General features: G+C 40.6%; 1 protein-coding gene across 1 annotated transcript in view; it reads left to right on the top strand.

Moving 5' to 3' along the window:
• Positions 1 to 27,404, top strand: part of GPC6 (glypican 6) — a 1,080,872-nt gene that overhangs the window by 979,474 nt on the left and 73,994 nt on the right. Inside the window, exon 6 of the mRNA XM_019920897.2 lies at positions 4,986 to 5,129. Within this exon, the coding sequence (XP_019776456.1) occupies positions 4,986 to 5,129 (144 nt within the window). The remainder of the gene's footprint in view (positions 1 to 4,985; positions 5,130 to 27,404) is intronic.

Here is a 27,404-nt window from a genome sequence, read left to right on the forward strand (position 1 = left end):
GTAAATAAAACATCATTCTCAAAACATCAAGTCCAATTAAATCTAGGTAGCATAAACTGTCACCCCTACTACTATACAAGATTAGAGTTTTGTTTGCAAATTTCAAAATGATGTATGGGAATAGCAACATCTTTCGCACCAGAATAAAAACCCACTGAGTAGAAACTGAGAAGATAAATTTTTAAAACAACACACACACGGGCTGAGACAGGACCGCTGTGCAGCCGTTGCTTCTCAGATTGCCAGTAATGACTTTGGTGAATGTACAGTCAACCCGCAGAACGTAAAGGGGACAGGGAGGTAAAAGCTTGGATGCCTCTGAAAAAGTGCACACTGTGTTATTTATTTTAAGGAAATCTGTTAAGATGCTGCGATGTTCTTAAAGGAATAATGCTTGTACTTGGAAACCTGAGACAGCACTCCAACCTGTTCTCACCACACCCCCTCTCTTTCTTGTTTCTCCAAACAATAAAATGTCTCTTCTTTCAGCACTTTCTATCTTTAAGGTCAGCTTCTTTCATCTCAGAATGCCAACATACTTCAGAGACGTTATCTTAGTAATCCTCTTAAGAGAGAGGATTCCCAAGCTATATATTCCCGAAATCTACAGGTTTTGCGAGTCTGCTAGGTGGGAAGGATAATTTCTTTGTACCTCTGTAGCATCTGTCTACACTGGGACTTCCAAATACTTTTCCAAATTATCTAATTATCCTTTTCAATGTTCCTTGGAGGGAGCCAGGCAGGAGGTAGTACTGATTCCATTTTTTCAAGGAGCAGAGCTAATGATTTGTTCCACGACAAGGTGACTTAGCCTGAAGCCATATCCTCCGGAAAGTTCTGTTGTAAAGAGAAGACCTGTATAATATTTCTTCTCTTGAGTTAAAGGTAGTGGAGCGGGGAGTGGCTTCACAAATACCTCTAGGTAAGTGCAGTTACATCTGAATCACTTCTCCTCTTAGCTAATTAGAGCAGACTTCCCAGTGTGTCCTGGTATGTTCCCTGGAACACCTTGTAAGAATTCCTGGAGAACCCTTGGCCAGATAGTTTTTGGAAAACACTACAAATGAGCTTCTTCCTTTTGACGAGTCAAAACACATGTTACCCTGATGAAGCCCTGCTAAGGTACCTCATTTAACTTGGACACGTGGAATCCATTGCTTATGTAACAGCTGTTAACAGCCCGGGAAATAATATTTTGTGGAAGACATTTAAGAAACATCAGCCCAGACATTTTTCCCCCTCAAATCTCCTTACTCAGAAAACAGAACTAGAAAGAACCGATCGCAGAATGATATAATTAGCTAATTATTATCAAGCACTTACTTTTCCAAACACTGACTTCTATTTTCCTGCCTTAGGTATTATTGCATTTTATCATCACAGCCTATCTGTGTGGTAAATAATATTATTATTCCCGTTTGACAGAGGAGGAAACTAAGGTTCAGGGAGGTCCTCTGAATGCTGACGTGGCACTGGGCTGTTCTCAGCTCCTCCTGTCACCTGTCTGCATACCTGCCCTCGGTGAGTGTAGCCAGTTTCGGGGTTTTAAATACCATCTTTAGGCTAATGATCTAAATCTGTATCTGCAGTCCTGACCACTCCCTGGGGGAGAACCTTGATCTACAGACTCATTGAAACTAAGAACTTTCCCCCTCACATTATTCCTCATCTGTTTCTACCCTTATTCAAAATACAGAATATTGGGGCACCCAGACCACCAGGAAGAAGGCTAACTGGTCCTTTATAGGAATAGAGCCCTGGACCTCAGGAGGCCCAGAACTTTGCCTAACTATACTGCTGCTATAGCAGGCTCAAAAACATTGTGTGAGACAGTCCAAATGTTCTGCATGGGAATTCCTTCTGTCAACGACCCCATGAAACCCATGTTTGAAAAATATTTTCTCTAGCTAACAGATTTCACGTATTGAAAATGAAATTATTAATTTTCACTTTGCATATCATCTAAGTTATTTGACGGATATATGCTGTTTAAGATACACTCTCTACATGAGAATCATACGGGTGTTTTAAATCATTCCCGAACAAAGACAGGGTACGCTGATGTTCTGGTATCTTTGTGTTGTTTTTTTTTTTTTTAGGTTTTGTAAGTTTCTGAAAAACAGCTCTTGATCCCTAAGCTTTGCATTTCCACACTAAAGGTTATCTCTTAAGACAATTCCCTTTCTCTAAGGGTGTACTACAGTCTGTGCTGAAGGCCCTTCATGATTCATATCTTCACATATTGTGACAGATTTCTATGAAGGTTTCCATCTGATTATGGGGTTAGGTGTTGTTTCCATAGTAATTAGAAGCCTCTGTCTTCAATTTGGATCATAGATCATAGACCCAGCAATTTCTGCACTGAAATCATCTTCAAAATCCAAGCCTGATATAGATAACAGAAAGCTACGAGCAGAAAGCTATATTGACTTACCTATGTTCTATCGTTATAATTAACACTCTCCCCAAAAAACAAAAAAAAATCATACAACTGGTAAGGTTTTTTGTTACAATGAAATATCTCCCCTGGGGCACTAATATTCTTTCAGGGAATTTCTTGTTCCTTTGATTTAACTTAAGCCAGTGAGCCAGGTTCTTCCCAAAAGGCAAATTAAGAAGGCCTGTTAACTCTTTCCATGTGCCCAGCTTCAAGAAATCTCAGCAAAGCCATTAATATTGTTTTGCCCTAGGCTTTATACTTTTTTAAAAGTCAGCTGTCATTTTCGAAGCAATCCAGAATAGCACACTCAACCGAACCCTGGAGCTTTGGAAATGCTAATGCCCTCCATCAGCAACGACCTTGCCGCTGGGAGGTGATTTAGGCGGTGGGCAGAAAGGGGCGCACTAGCTTTATCACACTGGTTTACACCATCGGCTTCAGAAATTGTGTGAGAGAAGAATAATCAATAGTGTGTTAAGGCCAACCTCGAGGAATGCCAAGACAAAGTGCTCCCGCTTTGCAAAGTGCTGAGTGGAAGGAGAACTTTTGAATACAGCAAAGGAGAAATCAGCTGTAGTGGTAAAACTAAATGAATTGTGTCTCAGGGTGGAATTCGTCATTGGGAATGGCACTCAGGAGCCCTTGCGTACTTCAGTGGAATCCCATAATATGCCTGATGAAAAACGCTTGTTTTGGAGTTAAACAACACAGAGTCAAATAACAAAACCAGAAGGAATGCATTCCAAACACACACGTGTACTTTAAGAACTGGATGACAGCGTCCCGAAAAGTTTACTGAAAGAAGTATCCAGGGTAGAATCATCTCCTGTGTAGAAACGGAAGAAACACAAAGTTGAACTTCATCAAAACTTCCGGAAAATGGGGCTTCCCTGGTGGCGCAGTGGTTGAGCGTCCGCCTGCCGATGCAGGGGACACAGGTTCGTGCCCCGGTCTGGGAAGATCCCATATGCCGCGGAGTGGCTGGGCCCGTGAGCCATGGCCGCTGAGCCTGCGTGTCCAGAGCCTGTGCTCTGCAACGGGAGAAGCCACAACAGTGAGAGGCCCGCGTACCGCAAAAAAAAAAAAAACTTCCTGAAAATATTACTGGATTTCCTGTAATTCTGTCAAAGGGATTATCTCTTGATAACCAGCAGAGAGTGCGAAGCTTCTAAAATTGGCAAAGGAGGTATCCCCACACCACCCTGAGTAAAACCACTGTGGAAAAGAACTAGCAGCTTGGTCCCTGAGATCATTACAATAGAATGTTTGATTTCCCCTGGCAACCCTAATTGTGTCATGAACAGCTGTCAACAACAAAATTAGAGGAAACTGTCATTATAGAGAAATTATCCACATTTGCTTGTCCTATTTCCACATCATTGCTCAAGCGAGTGTTTTCAAAGAATTCTTCTATTAGAGGTTTTCATTACTCAAAGAGGAGACACTCAAGTTATTGGCCTTATATGCTATACATGAAATACATTTGTCACAGTAACAAGAATCCCAAACGAATGTTTCTTGAATGCCAAATTTAAGTACATGAAAATGTCTGGGACATAATTTCTTTAATCCTGAAATCATCCTATGAGGTAACTATTACAATTCCTACTTTTAATACAGTCCATTCTCATTATTTGCATAGTTGTGTTCTATGAGTCGCCACAAACCCTGAATTAGCAAATACTGAACCGTTGCTCCTACTAGAAATACAGGGTTAGGTTCCTGCAAGCTTTTAGTCACATTTTCATCAACCAGTCAATCCATAACCTTGTTTTAGGCGTGTCTCTCCTGAAAGACACCTTACTTGATACATATCGTTGATACGTTAACATTGAACTCACAGCCAAGTGCACTGTAACTCATGCCTGAATTAAGTTTATCTAACACACAGTTTTCTCCGAAAGGCACATCAGAGCCTTAGGAACACTAGACAGCACTTTAGCCCTACGGCCGCGGGCTGTTTTATACTGGGAAATCACCAAGTAAAACACGACCACAAAGAGACGTGCGTTTACAGCTTGAGAGCCGAAGCAAGAAGGCGCAGCTTCTCCTTGTTGCAGCTGTGAACATGCGCTTTGCCGCTCTCCCCATGTCTGCAGAAGTGTTTTGAGTGTTGATTTGGGGATTACAAATTAATTTTAGTGAATACAGTCTTCCCTCGGTATCTGCAGGTGATTAGTTCCAGGAGCCCCCGCAGATCTCAAAATCACATTTGATCCGAGTTTGTTTAAATTTGCAGATGCGAAACCCATGGATACGGAGAGGGTCCACTGTAGGCAAATTCACAAAAACGGAATCTGTAAATAATGAGGATTGACTGTATACGTAGAAAATAAGAGTCAGGCCATAAGTCAGTCACTCTGTATCTGACGGAGTAATTCTGTTTCATTGGTGCTTGTATTTGTTTAAGTTTCAAGATCAGAGTTTTTTTGGAGGTAAGAGTTCCATGAAAAATGTGGAAGCCAGTGCACTGAATGCTTTGGCGTCATAATCTTAGGAAGAAACTCACTGTATAACTTTCGTAACCTTTCAATGGTTCTTCCAGGTCTTTCAGGGATGTGGCCAACCCAAACCTGCTCCAGCCCTCAGATCTGCTCGCTCAGCTCCCGAAAATTTTAATACACGGTTCAGGCCTTACAATCCTGAGGAAAGACCAACCACTGCTGCAGGCACAAGCTTGGACCGGCTGGTGAGTCCTCCCGTTGCGGTTACTTTCTGTTACCAGGGTTATTCTTTAGAAGACGTGATGGGATTCTGAAAAAGCTGGTGGTAAAAGTCATCTCATTCTTACGTCAGCTCCTGGTCTTAATTAGAATATTGAAAAGTAATGAGATCTTCCTTTTAGGTCAAGAATTAGATTATTTAAGAAGTCTTATCACTATTAATCCACTCATACAATGGCCAAATTTTCAACTCCATATTTCTTCTGAAATATTAATTTGGAGATTAAGTTCCTATATCTTCCAGAGATATAACTACAATAGCACATTTTTTATTCAACTGCTTCAGTTATTTATTCAATTATGATACAATGTAACTTTATCATGAATGTTCCTTATATGTAAAGTTTCTGTTTGAAAAATCTTGCCAAGAGACCCCAAATCAATACTACTACCACTTTTTTTCTTTTTTATGTGTCTTTAAAAGTTGGAATGCTTAGAAATAGTCACTCTTTGATCCATTTAAACGTGTGTCAGGGGACCGAACATCTATCATTGAAGCAATTTACTTGGCGATTACAACCATAAATATAGTAAACGCAATTGTTAATGTGTTTCAAACATCAAATTTTGCTATAAAAAATGAAAAGCTCATAATTTCAAGGAAATACTGCCCAATCGTTTTCAATACAATTTATAGCACTATAAACAATTTATATACCTGTAATTGTTAGTGCCGTTAATGTTGCTTCGCCAATTATCTTGATGTAAAATTAACAAATCAAAGCCTTAAGGTCATAAAACACTTGAACCACATCTGATTATGTCACATAAACTCAGATCTCAAGGGTTTCTGGTTATGAAAATACTTTTATTAGTCACTGTTATAAATTACTGTATCATTTTAGCTAATATCCTTCTATAGTATAGAACTTATAAGATTCAATTGGTAGCATTTGGCCTCATACTAAGTACATCTCAGCATTTCTCTCTATAAAAATCAAATGTGCTTACAACACAAAGACCTGTCCACGAAGTGTCAAAGTGAAGGGGTAAGTGGAGTCATTAACCGCTAAATTGTTATAAACTTATTACTGTTCATTAGCAAATAAAACCCCCTCTTCGGTGTAGGTGTTGAAAAAGGGATCATTTGGGTAATTGCTTCAACCTTGTACTTTACCTTAGTTATATCTATTCTCTATTCACAATTTCAGGAAAAGTTTAAAATTAGTCACCTTTTCTCTTTTAAACAAACAATTAGATTCCACCAAACAACCAGCCAGTTGTAAAGAAATGGTGGTTTCATTAGATTCCATTGTTTGGATTTTTATTTTACAAATTCCTTTGTATGTCAAGGTCCTTTTAACCAGAGCACCATTTGTGAGTAGGGGTTTGACCTCCGTCTCTCTCGCCCCTTTGTTTCTTGTTTTTTGCTTTTCCTATTTCAGTTGGCTCTAACTTAGTTAATGAAACAATTCAGGCTTTTCAGAATTTTTATGAACTCTCATATCAGAACTGGGCACAATGCAAGATGAATAAGTTTTAGAGACCTGCTGTACAACCATTGTACTGCAGACAGCAGTACTGTATCGGTTAAGAGGCTAGATCTCAGGTTAGATATTCTTACCTCAGGAAAATAAAATTGGAAATCAAATGGAGTATATTATCCACTTAGTTAAAACTGCATTGATTTTGAACACTATAGTGACATCTATGACTACTAATTTATTTTTTTGCCTTTGAAACAGAAGCACAGTATTCTTTCCTACCAGGAGAAACACACACACACACACACACACACACACACACACACACACTCAAACAGGGGAAGTAGAACAAGAAAAATGCTTTTCTCAAGGCAACGGTATTTATACAATTCAGTACAGCTTGAATTAAACATCAACACTTTGAGAATTTCACAGGATGTTTAAAATCTAGTAGATATGAAAATTGGGATTTGAATCTTTTATAAAGGAACTTCACTGGTCATCCTCAAAGTGCCCCAAATACAAGGGTCTTGAGGAATCTTGGCAAATAGGAAAGTGAGTTAGGATCTTCTTGTTTACGCACCCCCAAGATACATTGAATCATTTTTTAAAAGAATTAGTAATGGTTAATCATATGATCATGAGAAGAGGACCAAACTCAAGGTACATAAGGACCGGAGTGAGTGCAGAAGAATTTAAATCAATAAGCCAATTTTATTCTAAAATATCCTCTGACAGCATATGGTACCTACTTCCTCGTAGGTGTGGCTCCAGGCTCTATAAGGGAGAATGGCAGTTTTGTTAATTTTTTATTCAGTTAAATTCTGATTCCTTCCCAGATTGTAAGAATTAGCGATTTGTAATTCACAGCCAGTCATAAACCTACCTGGAGATACTTTCCCAGCCCCTGAGACCAAGGGACTGTTTCCACGTAAAAAGGATCTATACAGGGTTATTCTCGAGACACACAAGCTAATCCCGAAGCTAACATCAGAATCTCCATTTTGCGGCCGTTTGTTCGCCCAAATCTTTCGTCCCTTTGCAGGTTCAGTATAGTTCTGAGTAGTGGAAAGGTTGGAGCAGTTACCTTGGCCAGACAGTGCTGTGCAACAGTCAGATAAAATCGTCTTCAAGATACACGCAGAGGTGATAGGTCCTGATGGGTCTGCCATATATCACTGCTTATTTGGAAAGTTTATGAACAAGTCTCAGGTTACCTACTCCTGTTGTAATTTTCCCCTGAAAAGATGTTTCCTGAATATTTATAAGAAGCATGTGTCCCAGAAAAGAAGGATAATTGGAAAAGACTCCCTTTAATTTCTCTCAGTGTTTCAGCAGAGAAAATGCTTCAAAAGATAGCATCCCAAAGACTATCCCAATCACCCCACCCCTTTTGCCAAAAAAAAATCTTAGCTATAAAGCTCTCGGAGAGTTGCTTCTTACTACCATTTAAAATTAGTACCTGTGGCATTAACTTTGGGATCTGTTGGTAAATGCTCTTATACCAGCTATTATAAAGCAAATTTTTATGTGAAGTGGTAGTTATGGGGTTTGTTTTAGAAATAAATCTCCTAATCCCAAACTAGGTAAGCCACTGCTAAAACTTATATAAAGTAATTGAAAGCAAAACAAAACTCTCTCTTAAAAATCTATCAGTTCCATCATTTAACCTCTTACTACATTTATAAGGAAGTTGTCAATTCTTTTATATCACTAGGAAACATTCCATGTGTTCCTTCAAAGTTATATGGGCATAAAAAACAGTTTAGGTGTAGCTTTCAGACATACTACCCTAAAGTTATTTTTATTATCCAATAATGAATGAATATACTTGTATAAATTCCGCTTCTGACGGAAAGCTGACTCCTCAGAGAATACTGAAGTCCTTCCTGCCAGCAGCCATGGTTTGTTCAAGAAATGAACAAATGCCATTAACTAACTTGATTCACAAACTGGTCCATTGTCATCTGTCTCTTCCTGTCACCAACACTCACCCTAGCAGTCCTCCTGTCCCAGCCCACTGTTACTGATTTGCAATTAAATAGACCAGAGGTGGTTATTTGAAATCAGGAAGAGATTGGTTCTCTTCCTTTTTTCTTAAATTTATACCCTGTGAATTCTCTTAAATAATGTGGTGTGAAACAGTGATTTCTTTAAAGAAAATTCCACTAGAACTTCATGGAGAGTATAGTGTGTAAAAATAAATCAACACAAAGTAGCTTGATTTTAAGATCTGAGCATACCACCCTGTTGGTTAGTTGTACAGCTCAGAATATTACAACACAACATGCTACACAGCTCCTGGACACACTTGAGCAGGGAGTGTCTGTTATTTTACTCCTGCTGATTCGTTAGAGCAAAAATATACTGTAAATTACGTGTCTTAGAGAAATATATTTTCTTAAAGTAGATTAAAAAAAACCCTAGACTTGGAAGTTAATTCATCAAGTTGTCAATGAGTTAGACCAGTGAATCTCCAGTAAGTATTCAACATCATACCATGTGTGTGCAGACTCTCAAATATTCTACTGCTCATTCTGAGGGAGTCGGGGGTGGGGATGGGTGGAATGCCAATCTGCAACGCTAAACGTTATACCTGTGCTGTGCTATTATGTATAGAATAATCTCTCTTTCTTTTTCCTTTGAATTTGTTTTCCTCTTGCTTCCCAGAGGATTGTGTGGAGGACAATGCAACATAGTGTAAGCTTTGGTCTTCTTCTTCTTCTCATCCCCATTTGTCTTTGTATGGTCATTCCGGAGAGTTTCTGAGAAATCCCACCTCCACTTCCTCCTTCCAGATTGTCTAGAGAGAGAACACTGAACACTGTACCTGACCAACGGGTTTAAGAATGTCCTCTCTGCTTGGTGTTTATGGTTAACAACCACTTGGTATTCTTTCTCAATGGCAAGGTTTTCAATCTCAGCTTTGTGTAAGACTAGCTCATCTGGTGGCTGATTTGAATTCTGTCCCAATGTTCAGACTGTGTATAGTCTGCCTGAAAAACTTGCTCTTCCCTGATAGAATATATTGGCTTTTTTCTTCTGTGCTGAGTGAATAATTACCTCCCTAATAATGACAACAAACCAACAGCAGCTCTCATGCATAAGGAGCTAAGTTTTCCACTAGCTGGGACACAGAGAATTTAGGGGGGTAAGAAATAGTTTGTGGTATAGCTTGTTTACTCTTTGTTTTCCTACTTGGATTTACTGATATCTTTTAGAGCATTTAGGGAGAAAGCATTGGATATTTTTTACTACCAAGCGGTTTGTACTGGGGGTGAGGATAGGCACAGCCAGGTTATCCTACCTGACTTTAACTTACATATTAACTGTAATAAATTACATATTAACTGTAATAAACAGACAGTTAAGTTATCCAGTGGTTTTCATAATACCACTCTGTGCTGGTGCTACCACTTCATAAAGACCTGAACCCTCCATAGCATCATGGACCCAGAAGAGAAGACGCCTCTCACCTGATGAGCTCATTGATTCATGTAGCACACCTATGATGTCATGGTGCTACATGTCTGCCTGGCCTTAAATTTAGGCAGTGGCAACACTGTGTCTAATTTTCCTCCTTTAATATTCATTTGTTTAAAAGAAAATGTCCTCTGAGTGGTATCCCTATTTATCATTCCAGCTCTCTGAGCCCAGGGCAGTTTGGATAAGGTAAGAAAGTTAAGAGGTATATCTGAAACAGGAGTACTCTGGAAGGGAAGATCTTGAGGAAGGAACAGGGAAGGCAGATAGCTCAAGGTCTCCTGGTGCTAAATGGAAAGTGGGAGAAGGAAGCATCAGTGGTAGGACAAGTCAGGGTTCTATTAGTTTGGACCAACTGATACAACTTGACTAGCTCCAGTTGACAGTGTGTACTTGCCCTCCCCAACATTCTCTTGGTACCTCCAGGTTTTCCAGCGGTTGAACTAGTCCAATCTCCTTGTCTGGTGGTTATTATGACCCTTGTAGTTTCCCTGAAAAAGAATGATGTCCTAGAACATACTGGAAAGAATGTAAAGCATAATATCATCCCCACCCACTCCCCACGTGTGCTGGACTTCCCCGCTTGTCTCCTATAAACTTCTTTAGCTGGGCCCCCAAGATCGTATGTTTATTATTGGATATGGTTCTTGCAAAAACACAATGCAATTTCTGAAATGTATTGGTGTGCCATTGGTGACAAATATGTTGTTAATATTAATACGTATAAATTTAAGTACCTGTAAAACATCATCAAGCTATACCCTTTATCTTATTGTTCAGAAACGAAGTGGACAAAGCAACTCACATCCTGGCACCGTTTCCTGCCTGATGGTTAATCCCAGCTTCAGAGTAAAATGTTGGTCTTAAAAATGTTCTTCCATGCCTCTTCGGGACCATTTGGTGTGATTTAGGAAGTCTTAGCTGTAAGGATGCGGGAAACTGTCTGTTGTTCATTTTAAATTGCCATGGCATTTCACTGTCACCTCAAAGGATTCTGCATCCGGCTAAATCCACTATTTTGCATTTCAAAAGGATGTCAGGCTGTGGTTAAGAAACTGCTTTATTATCTAGAGCCTCAGCCACTGTCTTTAGGTGACACTGATATTTTCCATTTTCCACCTCAACACAGACACGCAGACACACACAGAGACACACACACACACACACCTCTCAGTCTTTGCTTGGCCTGAACAGGAGAAACTAAAGCCTCCGTAACAACAGTAAACCAGATTCTGCTCTTTAATTAGTTTTCTAAAGATAAATGGGTCAAGGCCAGATTGGCTTTCAGCCTCTGCTGCAGCTGAATAAATTATGCCCCATTCACCCCAGCAAACAAACAGCTACTGCTCCATCCACTTCAGATTTGGAACTGCCCAGTCCTGCCTGAACTTGCTTTATCTATTTGCTGCAAAACCCCACTGAGACACCCTAGTTTCATTTTCAATGAACCCTTGGCAACAACAGCAGCAAAATGCAGCGAGCTTTCAAAGCAGGGAGAAAATACAAAGCGTTAAAACCAAGCCACCCAAGTTATTTGGTCTCAGTTTCTGCCCTTCTCTGGGCATCACCAACAGCGTGTGGTGGCAGAGGGAGCCTCCCAACACAGGCTTCTGTAGGAGGCTTGTGGTTGGTGAAGCCCAAGTGGGGAATGTCGTTAAGACACACATGTACAATGATGGCTTATCTCCAGGATATTCTGCTTATTCCATGGGCTTGGAGGAAGCACAAATCTCATTCAATGATATACACTGTTGGAAACCTAAATGGAATGCCTGCCCCTTATGTGGAATTTTCAGCTCCCACCCAGTGGACAGTGGACTATTTTTACATCCTTGGGAAGCTCTTCTTTCAGGAATGTGGAAGAACAGTGAAATCAGAAGCATAGACCTTTCTTTCAACTCAGGCAAAGCAGTGTTTAATTGCGGCGGTCGTATACCTTGGGGAGTAACATACCCCACTGGCTGCATTACTCCTTGGGAGATGCGGAAGCCCATTCCGCTCCACTGCTTCAAGACACGTTCAGAGACTCACGTGGATTCCAGCAATGAAATGAAGTCATGCCGCACATGTTAAAGGGGGAAAACTTTTGCACAGCTTGCTTTAGGTATAAGTGGTCTGAAATCATTTGGGGGGTAATTTTACCAGCAAAACCATTTTCAACTCTATTTTTAAACTCTCCTTTGTCCTCAGAAACATTTAAGCAAGAGCTTTGCTGACCTCTAGGTCACAAAAGTAAAATGTTACACTTTCAGACCCCAGATATGGCTGTACAGGTTTTACGTCTATTCTATGGTACGTTGATATGCTTATTTTCCCCTTCAGACATGAAAATGTCTGTCAGAATTCCTGACTTCAGCTAAACCCAAAACGATGCATTCTATGGGTATCAATCAATCATGTATTTATTGAGTTCTCCTCTCTTGAGTAGCACTTAATAAAACTAACTAGCATGTACATTCTCCATCATCACATGTTGTTAGTGCTAGCATCATCAAAAAGGCAAGAGTTACTGTTTGCAAAAAAACATTGTTTATCAAACCAGTTAGACACACCGTGTTTCCTCCAGGGAATAGTATCTCGTATAGAGCCGCATAAAACGTTAGCCTACAGGAAGTAGGAATTTGATTTTGCAATCTGAGATAAACTACACCAATAAAGAATATATGGAAGGCTGTAATGAACATTTTGGTCCATGACTCTTTTTGAATTATGGCTTTCTCAGAGTATATGCCCAGTAGTGGGATTGCTGAGTCATATGGTAGTTCTATTTTTCGTTTTTTAAGGAACTTCCATACTGTATCAATTTATATTCCCACCAACAGTGCAGGAGGTTTCCCTTCTCACCACACCCTCTCCAGCATTTACTGTTTCTAGATTTTTTGATAATGGCCATTCTGACCGGTGTGAGGTGATACCTCATTGTAGTTTTGATTTGCATTTCTCTCATAATTAGTGATGTTGAGCATCTTTTCGTGTGCCTCTTGGCCATCTGTTTGTCTTCTTTGGTGAAATGTCTGTTTAGGTCTTCTGCCCATTTTTCAATCGGGTTGTTTGTTTTTTTTGATATTGAGCTCCATGAGCTGTTTGTATATTTTGGAGATTAATCCTTTGTCCATTGTTTCATTTGCAAATATCTTCTCCCATTCTGAGGGTTACAATAGCCAGGACATGGAAGCAACCTAAGTGTCCATCGACAGATGAATGGATAAAGAAGATGTGGCACATATATACGATGGAATATTACTCAGCCATAAAAAGAATTGAGCTATTTGTAGTGAGGTGGATGGGCCTAGAGTCTGTCATACACAGTGAAGTAAGTCAGAAAGAGAAAAACAAATACCATATGCTAACACATATATATGGAATCTAAAAAAAATGGTACTGATGAACCTAGTGGCAGGGCAGGAATAAAGATGCAGGCATAGAGAATGGACTTGAGGACACGGGGTGGGGGAAAAGGGTAAGCTGGGACGAAGTGAGAGAGTGGCATGGACATATATACACTACCAAATGTAAAATGGATGGCTAGTGGGAAGCAGCCGCATAGCACAGGGACATCAGCTCAGTGCTTTGCGATGACCTAGAGGGGTGGGATAGGGAGGGTGGGAGGGAGATGCAGGAAGGAGGGGATATGGGGATATATGTCTGCATATGGTTGATTCACTTTGTTGTACAACAGAAACTAACACAGCATTGTGAAGCAATTATATTCCAATAAAGTTGTATAAAAAAAATATTTGGAAGGTATGTTAACAAATGAATCATCATCAACCAGATATGCACATTGAAAACATTAAACAAACGTAGCATCTTTGAGCTAGGCCGTATCCGATAGCTTGCTCTCCTTTCTTAAGCCAGAAGTCTTTGCCCGTAGCTTAAACAAATTAAAGAAAGACATTGCCAGTTCTGAACTGATCAGATGAAAAAGTTCATCTGCACACTCATTCCCGTTACTTGTCCTTATTCATCTATGTAATATGTGTTTTCAGTGACCTGATTATGAAAGCCTGAGTACACAAGCCGTACTAAACTGCCCTAATCATACCATTTAAAATATGTGTTCATGAGAGGTATCAGTGGACATAGCTCTTTCATTAAATTATTGAGCAGCTTATGGAAAAGCTGCAGTCAGTTTTTCCCATAGCTGTCTGAGATATTTGCACCATAACTCCACAACTCCCAGATGTGACGTTCACGCTTATGAGAAATAGAGCTGAAGAAATGGGATTTTTCATAAATACCAGTTTTGATGCATTTGCTGTATGATCAATCAGCTTTTAACTGACTCTGGGGCCCATGGAATACATTTTAAAGCACTGGGAATTGGGCTGTTCCCATAACATACTTGGACACTCTTTACTGCGAGCGATAAACCTCGGGCATAAACATTGTAGAGAAAACCAGATGAAAAGAAACCTGTTTGAGTGAAAATTGACTTCCCTTCATAAATGCTGAAGGTAGATAGAAACGTATCGTCAATACACAATAATTTTATTACTTAAGCTCATTCACGGTTATTATTGTCAAAGGCTCTGACTTCATGGGTATTTTCTTGCATCTAAAAGACTGGCCAAGCTATTAAAACAGACAAACAAGAAAAGACAAGTTGACAGTCAATGAACGAACCAGCTGCTGTAACAGGACCACTATATTGCTGGCTAACAAATAATTTTTTGGAAGTTGGGTTTGTGTAATATCTTTAGAAGCTTTTCCAACATTCTGTTGATCTGGAGGGGCCAAGCCAGGCACTGAAGCAACTACAAACAACCCCCAAAATGGCTCAGAAAAACACAGGTTTATTTCTTCTTCGTAGCAAGTGTCCGCCGTTCGGTTGGCTGCGGGCCAGCTACACGTGGTCGTCACCCTCACTCCGGGACACAGGGTGACAGTCAGCCATTATCTGGAGCTTTGCCTGTTACAGCAGCAGGGGAAAGAGAGACCGTGAGTCTCCACCTGGAAGGGACACAGCACAATGTTTCCATCTGGTCGACCAAAGCAGGTCACGTGACCAAGCCTGCTGTCCAGGAGGCAGGGACGTATGTCCCTCTGTGTCTCACACAGACTGAAAATGGACACGTTTGTGAACAGAAATATTATCAACCCCAAATACAGATGACCAAGGCAAGATTTTTAAATCGATAAAAATCTATTCATTACTCTCTGAGACAAACCTTTCATGAAAAACAAAGAGAAATTCATCATTCATTCAACATATATTTACTGTGCTGTAATATGGGCCAAGTATAAGTGGCTAGAACATAATCAAAGAGCTCACAACACTTTGGGCGATGGCAGATCAAGCTAGCTCTCATTTAAATCAGACCATGGTCAGGTGAAGATTGCATTTAAAAGTTTTTAGAAATCTAAGGGAATTCTAAATCCTTGTTACAAAGGGAGTGTCTACATTGCCCTAGGAAACAGCATCCCTTTATAAGTCAGGTTGATTTTTAGCCATCGGATGGCTATTTCTCCTACCCAAACTTCAAGTTCAATCATCATTCCACCAGAGCAAAGGAGTCCCGCCCCAGTAGCCCACCAAGACAGTATCTCAAAGGAGGATGTAGAAGCTGTTGCCAATGAGTAGGAGAAAAAGAGCAATAGGAAAACAGAATGAGCAAAGACTTTTTTATTACCGTCATTTAAATGTATTTCAGATCCAGACTGTGTATTTTTTAAAGGAACCTTCGATACTGGATGTCGTAAGGGCTGCTCTTGTCTGACTTGACGTCATGTGCGCTTAGGCAAAGCAATTTTTCTGCTCTTCTCCTTTCTGGGTCAACCTAGTTGGAGCAAATCAAATTGTTCCCCCTCTTTCTTCCTTTCATACATCATCATTTAAGATCACCAAGAATTCGAGTTCCGGAACCTGCCTTTGTCTCCTTTTACAATATCTGTTTATTTCTGAATAGCATTCATGACGGAGAACACTTTTCGCAGGTTAATCAGGGAAAGTGCACAGGCTGACAGCAACAGCAAACTTATCGATTGCAATGAAAGTCTCAGGAATGTGTGTGCCATTGGCTTCTGCGTGGAATTATTTTCAAAATCGTAGAGCTCTGATTCAGCTGGCAGAAAAATTACAATCTAAATTCATAAATTATTTATGTGTAATGAGGCAGGAAAGGAAAACAATGACTTGGTAAGTTTTATTCTAAGGGATTTGAACCTAAGAAAACTCTTCAAAGCAGCCTGAATTCATTGCAATGAAGAACACTCATCCCTGCACTTGAAAAAGCCTAGCGTTTCCTTTGTTCGTTCTTTGCAGCTCCTTGAGTGCTAGAGAAAAGGGGTAAACACGAAGCAGCTAGACCGGCTCTGGGAAGAAAACAGAAAGGTAGCAAACTGCCTTAATTGATCTCCTCACGTAAAATCGAAAAACCCAGGGGCAATCTTTAGTGTGAGACATGTCCTCATGAAAATGTTTCCAGTTACTCAGGAAAATCAAATCTTCTTTATACAGTAGTCTTCAAGGAACAAGAAATATTTCATTAGGATTTTAATGGTGAGGGCTCAAGTGAAAGAAACTTCATCCTCTCTTGTCAACCTTTATCCTCTCTTTAAAAATAAATGAAATACAATCTCTTTACACTATTTTCATTAAAAAAAAATTTCTTTCTCCATGACTTTGGAGAGTTAGAAGTTAAGTGAGTCCCTAGGAATATTTTTTATTTAATTTTTTTTTTGGAGTATAGTTGATTTAGAATGTTGTGTTAGTTTCTGCTGTACAGCAAAGTAAATCAGTTATACATATACATATATCCGCTCTTTTTAGATTCTTTTCCCATATAGGTCATTACAGAGTATTGAGAAGAATGTCCTGTGCTATACAGTAGGTCCTTATTAGTTATCTATTTTATATACAGTAGGGTGTATATGTCAATTCCAATCTCCCAATTTATCCCTCTCATCCCCCTTTACTGGAATATTTTTTGAAGACGCTGATTTGCATAACTCTGAGCATGGTACGACAAGGAAGGATTGTGTTGGGGGGGGTGGTGAGTGGGTGAGTGTGGGTGTTTATTTTTTAAGAACAGTACACTCCTTGTGCCCAGTAATAATAGGTGAACCACCCAGAGATTTGTTACAGTGATTTATCAAATTGTAGCTGAAGCATGATACTTTTAAATAAACTGTGATTCATCACTACTTTTTAAAATTCAGAGGCACCCCGTGGTGGACCAAGTGTAAGCACCAATTTCCAGGGCTCCCTCAGGCCCTCTCATCATGTCCCGTCCTAAACTTTACCTCCCACAGAGAAGAGCCACTGCCCCGGGCCTCCTGGAGGAGGAGAAGGGGACGATGGGATAAGAGGACTCTTTTCAGAACAGTCTTCAAATCTTACATATTTTTACTGATTTTTTCTTTTTTTTGGTAGGTTTGCTCTATCAGTTACTGGGAGAGTTATTTCACTAGGCAGGAAGATTGATCTGTTTTTCCTTGTAGTTCTATTTTGTTTTTTTATATTTTGAGTCTGTATTTCTAGTTACAAGTTTAGCTTCTATGCAAATGGACCTTGTCATCATTATATAGGGATCCCCCTTCTCTAGTAGTAGTAGTTGTTTGCCTTAAAGTCTATTTCTTTCTTTCTTTCTTTCTTTCTTTTTTTTTGATGTGGACCATTGAATTTGTTACAATATTGCTTCTGTTTTATGTTTTGGTTTTTTGGCCATGAGACCTGTGGGATCTTAGCTCCCTGACTAGGGATGGAACCTGCATTCCCTGCATTGGAAGGCAAAGTCTTAACCACTGGACCACCAGGGAAGTCCCAGTCGATTTCTTTCTGATAATAGCATAGATACACCAGATTTTTTCTTTTACTAGTATTTGACTGACATATCTCTTTCCACATTTTCACTTTCAACCTTTCTGAACCCTTATGTTTAAGATATGGCTCTTGTAACCATCACATGGCTGGTTTTATATTTAAATCCAGACTCGCAATATTCATACTTTAACTGGTGCATTTAGTTCATTTAAATGCACTAGAAAAACTAAGATGGTTGAGTTTATTTCTTCCATCTTGTTTTGTGATTTCTATTTGTCTCATCCATTCCAGACTTATTTTTGCTTCTTTCTTGTGGACTGATTGAGGATTTTTGTCTCATTCCACTTTTTTTCTTTTAGTGTTTGGAATCTAAATACTTTTTTTAATTCAATTAGAAAAATGGTTACTCTTGAATAGAATGGTTACCAATAAAATGGTTACTCTTGAAATTTTAGCATGTGTCCTGACTTAACACAGTCTGAGCTTAATCAATCAATCAGTATATTTTCCCGGGCTTCCCTGGTGGCGCAGTGGTTGAGAGTCCGCCTGCCGATGCAGGGGACGCGGGTTCGTGCCCTGGTCCAGGAAGATCCCACGTGCCGCGGAGCGGCTGTGCCCGTGAGCCATGGCCGCTGAGCCTGCGCGTCCGGAGCCTGTGCTCCGCAACGGGAGAGGCCCCAGCAGTGAGAGGCCCGCGTACAGGAAAAAAAAAAAAAAAATACTTACCCTTCTCTGGAACAATACAGGGACCTCAGAACACCTCAACTCTGATAATTTTCCCCTCAGATCATATGCTATTATTATTGGATAATTTAGTTCTATCTTATAATTTTTTTAATCTTACAAGATTTTAGATGATGATGATGGTGATGATGATTTTGTACTGGAACTTTGTATATAGAATTAACCACATTTTACTGCTTTCTTTCGTTATCATTCCTTCTTGCATCAAACCAGCCATCAGGAATCACTTTCCTTGGTCTGGAATACATACTAGAGGATTCACTTTACTGGGGGTTTTATTTGAAAATGTCTTCGTTTGCCCTCATTCTTGGGAGACATTTGTGCTCAATGCATCACCCTAGAATGGACGGTTCGTTTCTCTGAGTACATTGCTGCTTATATTTCACTGTTTCCTGGTTTGTGTCACTGCTGTTGCGAAGCCGACTCTTGGTCCTTCCCTTGTAAATAATCTGTATTTTCTTTCAAGCTGCTTTTAAGATCTTCTTCGTTGTTCTGTAATTTTATTGTGTTGTGTCTAGGCGTAGATTTCTTTTCTTTTTTTAAATTTATTTTGCTTAGGATTTGCTGGGCTTTCTAAATCTCCTAATTGGTCTCTCTCATTATCTGGAAAACGCTAAGTCATATATCTTCAAGCATTACCTCAACCTAATTCCCTCTCTCTTTCTCTACTCTTATCCCATAACTGATTAGACATGGCAGACTTTCTCCCTCTATCCTCTGTGTCTCCTAACTTGTCTTTGTCTCTTTCTACATTCAGAATAATTTTTTTAGCTCCACCTCTCAGGTTATTACCTCTCCCTTCTGTTGTATGTAATCTCCCATTAAATCTATCTGCTGAGTTTCTAACTTTAAGGATTATATTTTTCATTTCTAATATTTGTTTTGTTCTTTTTCAAATGTGCTTAGTCCTGTGTTCAGTAGTATCTTACTCCTTATTCGCATGTCTAAATCCTACCTTTTTCTATCTTTCAACATACTTATTTCACACTTTGCATCTGATACTTCTGATATCGGAAGTGTTGGATGGTCTCATCTGGTATCTCTGCTGGCTTTTGCCCATGGTGCTTTGTTTCCTTATATATCTTCTATTCTATTTGTTTGTTTCTATTTTTTTATAAGCTTATATTCCTTTGAACTGAATCGATTGAAAGTCTTTGTGGCCTGTGGTGACGGGTATTTCTATTTCTCTCCCCTACTAAGGATTTAACCCCTTGGAATTCCAGTTTTTTGTGATACAGGCTGATGGCCTTAGGGAAGCCCTACACTTCTGTCCCTTGCCCCTCCCTGCAAATCTATTAACACCAAAGCTTCAGGTCATCTGGGTCTGGGAAATGTCCTTAAGGTGAAAGCCAACCTCAATACTCATGGATTCTTTTTCTGGGTTCCTATTTTCACTTAGTTTGCAGCGGTACCAGTCCCCCATGGCAATTCTGCCATGGATTGCTGAACTAGGGTGCATTAAGCTCTTCGGATAGAAGGTTCTTCTACAGAAACTCAAAGGTCTTCCCAGGCCAAAATTCTGCACCCTGTGGGCTAGCACTGATACATATGAGGCCCTTGGTGTACACCTGCTGGACAGGCTTGCATGGAACACAACTGTGTTCCCTTCGTTCTCTCACTGCCTCAGGCAGACAGGACGCAGGCACAGGTAGAGCAAGCAAGGGGCATTTGGTGTCACAAAACCCGCATTTGTGTCATGCAAATGAGGATGAGGGGTACTGAGAGAGAAGCCAGCCCCACATGGTTTAGCGATGGATCACTTCCCTCGCTCCTCCTTTCCCTCCCAACCCCTGTGAGGGGCACCCCACCTCTTGTGCCTCAAGGCACAACTCCTCTTTATTTCCACATGGTGTAACAGATGCTAAAGCCAGGGAGGCGCACAAGCAGTCACCTAGCCTTGTTGTCCCATTTTCTGATCTTTCAAATGGAGAAGAAAAAAATAAAAACACAGGACCTGTGTTGTCCTGTTGCAGTGATGATGATAATTAACGTGTATAAAGTTCCTGGCTCAGCCATTGTCTGCATTAAACTTAGTTATCCTTAGTATTATTGCTAATAATAGTGATATCAATAGATGAAGTGTGACTGTTATTATTAATCAAACAAGAACAACATCTAACTTCAAAGATTTTCATTATTCACTGGGATTTTGGCTTTAGCACAAAGCCAGTAGATAAAGTCCTTTGCCCCAGCCTTTGGTCTTTACAGAAGTGGCTGCTTCGGGTTCAAGCCTCAGGATTGGAAGAGATTAAGGCTACGAAAGCTTTGCTTGGTACCATTAGGAAGAGTCACCGAGGAAAAGACAGACGAGAAGGAAGAGTTAACACCAGTGTCTGCATCGTTGTCAAATAAGCGAGCACTGGAGCTTCTCTTTCAGACGCAGCCACGTAGCAAGATGACAATGAAAAGTCCGAGGGTGAACATTTGGGAAGCTGATAAGAGATTCGAGCTCTGTAAAAGAATTTGGGAAGCAGGCAGCTAAATGGTGGATGCAAATAACCTAGACGAATGACGGAGTAGAGGGGGCAAGGGACACACTGAGGCTCCGGTGACTCATTTCTGAAAGCAGAGCATGTCTTGTGGCCTCACGTCACCACCGAGGACTGCCACTGAAAGGCTTTTTCAAAAACATTCAGGCCAGGGAAGGTAGAAATCCTGGCAGAGGACATGAAAAACCCAGATTAGGTGGCTGAATCGGATGCGAAGGTGAATAGCATCTGAAATAGCCTTTTTTTTTTTTTTTTTGCCTCACTTGAAGGTGAACACAGGGACAAGTCATGGACAGTAATTTAACTGTAAAATGATCGGTGCTTGGAGAGTAGATTTGACTCTGTGGAATGACAAGAAATGGACAAGGATCTTGCAGCTATTTTTCTCTTCCCCCATCCTGACCTCTCTCCTGTTAAAAATAAAAGGAGAAACAGAGGCACAAAGTTATTAAGGTTTGCCAGTGACGTAGGAGCCAGAGCAAGGACCCAGGTTTCTTATTTTTATCCCCACGTATATCCACCAAATTGTCCCACCTGCCTGGCTTACAAAATATAACGTAGCCCCAGATTGAAGCAGGAGCCTCTTAACAGCCTCTCCTGGTTCAGTAAATAAGAAGAGTGTTCCACATTTGTGCAGCACTTTCGAATAACAGGCAAAGGGTTTTCACAGATCGTACCTCGTTTGCAAAGCTTGAAGCAACTGGAAACAGCTATCTGATGTTTCCCTTGAAGAGACTTCCAGTGCTGGCTTTCTGTTCCCCAGGGACCTAAAGTTATAATCCTCTTGGTGTCTGTGATGTTTCTACTGCCATCAAAGGTCAAACAAGAGGTGAACAGACATTTCAGTGGGTTTACTGCTACTTTGTCACTTCTCTGTTGCTCACGGTACTTTCCTAAGGTTCTATGTTTGGGGGAAAATAAAAGGGAGGGAGGGACAGAGGAATGAAGGAACGAAGGAACGGGATTTTCCTGTCTGCCACATAGAGCTATTTCTGGTGCCTCAAGCAACTTCACAGAATTCTGTGATGAAGACTGGAGGCTCGCTCAAGGGAGGTAAAGAAAGGATGTTGGTGAAAGGATGGGGCAGAAGGCCTTGGGTCTAGATGGTGACTATTGTATTTCCAGAACATTCAATCAACTACCCTCCTAAGTTTGCTTTTCATTACATTGCTGGTATTTTCTCAAAGCTCTCAATTGTGGGAATATGGGACACAGGGTCCTCATTTTAGAAGCTCTTCCTATACAATAACAGCATTGGCAGGTAAATTATTTTTGGTTGAACAGATGATTAGGAGTAAGAGCTATAGCTCTATTGATTTAAAATGGTAAGAGGCTTTCGGCACATTATTTTAAATGCCTGTGGGAGTTGTATAAAGTCCCTCGAGGATTACTGACTTTGGGTTAAAATCCTTATTACAGAGTTTTGTCTTTTGCGTCCAAATCGTTGCATTATCTTGAATTGCGGTCGGCAATTTTTCAGCCCTTTTGTGTCATTGTGACGCAAACAGGACTGTGATTTACCAAAGCCATGTTTGGCTTTGCACTGGCTCTCGCCAGCTCTAAAAACAAGACTGTTTGTTCAGGTAAGCAGAGCAAGATGTAAATGAAGCCCGAGGCCTTGATCCTTTTAAAAATGCTGGCCAAGGCCTCCTTCCTTCCCATGAACTTCCCCACCATCCTCTCAAGAGGGTCGCAGAGGGTGGAGTGAGACAGCTTGGAGCCAAAGTGCAGATTCACCATCACTGCCAGGGAAAACTAATTCAAACCATTTGCTCTTCATTCAAGGGTCCTTACATTTGGAAGGACGTGAAAGCCCATCTAGTCTAATACCCTCACTTTACCAGTGGGGATGCCAGAATCCAGAGAGATGAAGTAACTAATGCAAAAAGTACACTGGCTTAGCGCGAAGCTATTTCTTTGCTTCTCAACTTTTAAAATAGGGTCGTCCTGGTTGTCATAAGCCTGTTTTTAATTCTATTTTATTCTACTAAGATCAGGAATCTTCAGCATTGAAATATATATGTTCTAGAATAGAAAAGCCCACAAAATTACAATCACAAACAAAAATAAAGTAAAATTGAATTTGTTGAATCCGCTGCCACAGAGAAGGTAGATATATTTTTTTTTCTCTTAATAGATTTATTTTTCAGACAAGTTTTCGGTTCAGAGCAGAAGTAAGCAGAAAGTGCAAAGAGTTCCCCTATATACCCTGTGCCACACACATGCACAGCCTCCTGCACTATCATCGTCCTTCACCAAGTGGTACACTTGTGTCTTTGTTTTGTTTTTTACTGCAAGTTTGTACCCTTTGACCGACCTCCTCCCAATTCCCCCCACCCCCAGCCCCTGAGAACCACCATTCTACCCTCTGTTTCTACAAGTGTGAGTTTCTTAGATTCCATATGGAAGTGATACCGTGCAGTACGATGATGCTCTCTCTGTCTGACATGTCTCACTAAGCATAATGCCCTCAAGTGCCTCACTGTCCGTCCACACTGTGGTAAACAGCAGGATTTCCTTCTCTCTCACGGCTGAATCATGTTCTGCTGTGTGTGTTTGTGATACACATATATCATATCTTACACATATAAGATATGATATATACCGTATCTTCATTATCCATTCATCCATTGACAGATACTTAGGTTGTTTTCATATCTTGGTTATTGTGGAAAATGCTGCAGTAAACAAGGGAGTGCAGGTATCTTTTTGATATCCTGTTTTCATTTTCTTTGGATATGTACCCAGAAGTGGGATTTTGCCAGGTCATATGGTGGTTCTATTTTTGGTTTTTTGAAGAACCTCCATACTGTTTTCCATAGGGACTGAACCAATTTACATTCCCCCCCAACAGTGCACAACGGCCCCCTTCTCTCCACATCCTCACTCTTCTTATCTCTTGTCTCCTTGACGATAGCCATTCAGCAGGCGTGAGATGATCAGAGTGGTACCCTTGTCATAGTCAGTGAACCTACACTGACTATCCTTTTCATCCAAGCTGCTCTGGCAAGAGGCATTCTATCTTAAACGCTGCCATTTTCTTGCATTTATTTATTTATTTATGGCTGCGTTGGGTCTTCGTTGCTGCGCACAGCGTTTCTCTAGTTGCGGCGAGCGGGGGCTACTCTTCGTTGCAGTGCACAGGCTTCTCATTACAGTGGCTTCTCTTGTTGCGGAGCACGGGCCCTAGGCACACGGGCTTCAGTAGTTGTGACATGCAGTCTCAGTAGTTGTGGCTCGCGGGCTCTAGAGTGCAGGCTCGGTAGTTGTGGCACACGGGTTTAGTTGCTCCATGACATGTGGGATCCTCCCGGACCAGGGCTCAAGCCCATGTCCCCTGCATTGGCAGGTGGATTTTAACCACTGCACCACCAGTGAAGCCCAACACTGCCATTTTCTAGTGAAAACACAGAAAAAGCGCTAAAACCTTATGAAAGTCCCTCCAGCCTTCCTCTTTCCATTCACATGGTGGGGAGGGAAGAGCAAAGAAGATAGGTAAAAGTAAATGAGACTCTCTGCCAGCCTCTCCAGCTGGCCAGCAGTAGCCTCCTGTGAGTCAAGACAGTGAAGTCAGAGGAACTCCTCCCCTCCTCCTCTGAGACCATCTAGAAATGCGTGGGAAAAACAGAGGCCACCTCCAGCTCCTACTGCTGTTTCATCAACAGTAACTTCCTTGAGGGACATTATCACATTAGCCAGACAAAATCACATTAGCCAGAGAAATCAGAGAAGAACAAGAAATAAAAGGAATCCAAATTAGAAAAGAAGAAGTAATACTGTCACTGTTTGCAGATGACATGATACTGTATGTAGAGAATCCTAAAGACGCTACCAGAAAACTACTAGAGCTAATCAATGAATTTGGTAAAGGAGCAGGATACAAAATTAATACACAGCAATCTCTTGCATTCCTATACACTAATGATGAAAAATCTGAGAGAGAAATTAAGGAAACACTCCCATTTACCATTGCAATGAAAAGAATAAAATATCTAGGAATAAACCTACCTGAGGAGACAAAAGACCAGTATGCAGAAAACTATAAGACACTAATGGAAGAAATTATAGGTGATACAAACATATGGAGAGATATACCATGTTCTTGGCTTGGAAGAATCAAATTGTGAAAATGACTCTACTACCCAAAGCAATCTACAGATTCAATGCAATCCCTATCAAACTACCAATGGCATTTTCCACAGAACTAGAACAAAAACTTTCACAGTTTGTATGGAAACACAAAAGACCCCGAATAGCCAAAGCAATCTTGAGAAAGAAAAACGGAGCTGGAGGAATCAGGCTCCCGGACTTCAGACTATACTACAAAGCTACAGTAATCAAGACAGTATGGTACTGGCACAAAAACAGAAATATAGATTAATGGAACAGGATAGAAAGCCCAGAGATAAACCCATGCACATATGGTCACCTTATCTTTGATAAAGGAGGCAAGAATATACAATGGAGAAAAGACAGTCTCTTCAATAAGTGATGCTGGGAAAACTGGACAGCTACATGGAAAAGAATGAAATTAGAACACTCCCTAACACCAGACACAAAAATAAACTCCAAATGGATTAAAGACCTAAATGTAAGGCCAGACACTATCAAACTCTGAGGAAAACATAGGCAGAACACTCTATGACATAAATCACAGCAAGATCCTTTTTGACCCACCTCCTAGAGAAATGGAAATAAAAACAAAAATAAACAAATGGGACCTAATGAAACTTAAAAGCTTTTGCACACCAAAGGAAACCATAAACAAGACGAAAAGACAACCCTCAAAATGGGAGAAAATATTTGCAAACAAAGTAACTGACAAAGGATTAATCTCCAAAATATACAAGCAGCTCCTGCAGCTCAATATCAAAAAAACAAACAACCCAATCCAAAACTGGGCAGAAGATCTAAATAGACATTTCTCCAAAGAAGATATACAGATTGCCAACGAACACATGAAAGGATGCTCAACATCACTAATCATTAGAGAAATGCAAATCAAAACTACGGTGAGGTATCACCTCACACCAATCAGAATGGCCATCATCAAAAAATCTACAATCAATGCTGGAGAGGGTGTGGAGAAAAGGGAACCCTCTTGCACTATTGGTGGGGATGTAAATTGATACAGCCACTATGGAGAACAGTATGGAGGTTCCTCAAAAAACTAAAAACAGAACTACCATACGACCCAGCAGTCCCACTACTTTCTCAGGGCACATACCCTGAGAAAACCATAATTCAAAAAGAGTCACGTACCAGAATGTTCATTGCAGCTCTATTTACATTAGCCAGGACATAGAAGAAACCTAAGTGTCCATCGACAGGATGAATGGATAAAGATGATGTGGCACATATATACAATGGAATATTAGCCATAAAAAGAAACGAAACTGAGTTATTTGTAGTGAGGTGGATGGACCTAGAGTCTGTCATACAGAGTGAAGTAAGTCAGAAAGAGAAAAACAAATACCATATGCTAACACATATATATGGAATCTAAAAAAAAAAAAAAAAAGGTTCTGAAGAACCTAAGGGCAGGACAGGAATAAAGACACAGACCTAGAGAATGGACTTGAGGACACGGGGAGAGGGAAGGATAAGTTGGGATGAAGTGAGAGAGTGGCATGGACATATATACACTACCAAATGTAAAACAGCTAGTGGGAAGCAGCCGCATAGCACAGGGAGATCAGCTCAGTGTTTTGTGACCACCTAGAGGGGTGGGATAGGGAGGGTGGGAGGGAGACGCAAGAGGGAGGGGATATGGGGACATACGTATACGTATAGCTCATTCACTTTGTTATACAGCAGAAACTAACACAACGTTGTAAAACAATTATACTCCAATAAAGGTGTTTTAAAAAAAAATGACATTTGCAGTTCAGCATCTACCAATATCAGTGTGAGACAGCAAAGGTTCTCAGTGTATCTCCAGGCTCACTGAGAGAGTGAGGACGTCATTTCTCTCTCCACATGCATGATTCCATGCATAATTTTAAAAAGGGCCCACTGCCTTCTGCCAGAGCCAACTGTTTATGTAGCTGTAATACTGTTTTACTAGCTGTGCTTGTGGAGGTGCCTTTTCCTTCTGTGTCAGCAAAATTGCTGGGCGGGCGGATGGGGCTGGGGACTGTGGGGGTCTCACAGAGATGATTAATTACTGAGCATCTCGCCGCAGATGTTCTACTCTTCCCGGCGCTGTGGGCCCTTTTCGTCTCTTCTTCATGGGAACGCATTCTCCCTCTTTCCTTCTCTCCCACTCCGTCCCGTGCATTCACACTTCCCCCACTGCTTCCTCCCAGCGGTGGCTTCTCTCTTGGAATTCTGGAC

This window comes from Tursiops truncatus, chromosome 18, assembly GCF_011762595.2.
Source record: "Tursiops truncatus isolate mTurTru1 chromosome 18, mTurTru1.mat.Y, whole genome shotgun sequence".
NCBI lineage: Eukaryota > Metazoa > Chordata > Mammalia > Artiodactyla > Delphinidae > Tursiops > Tursiops truncatus.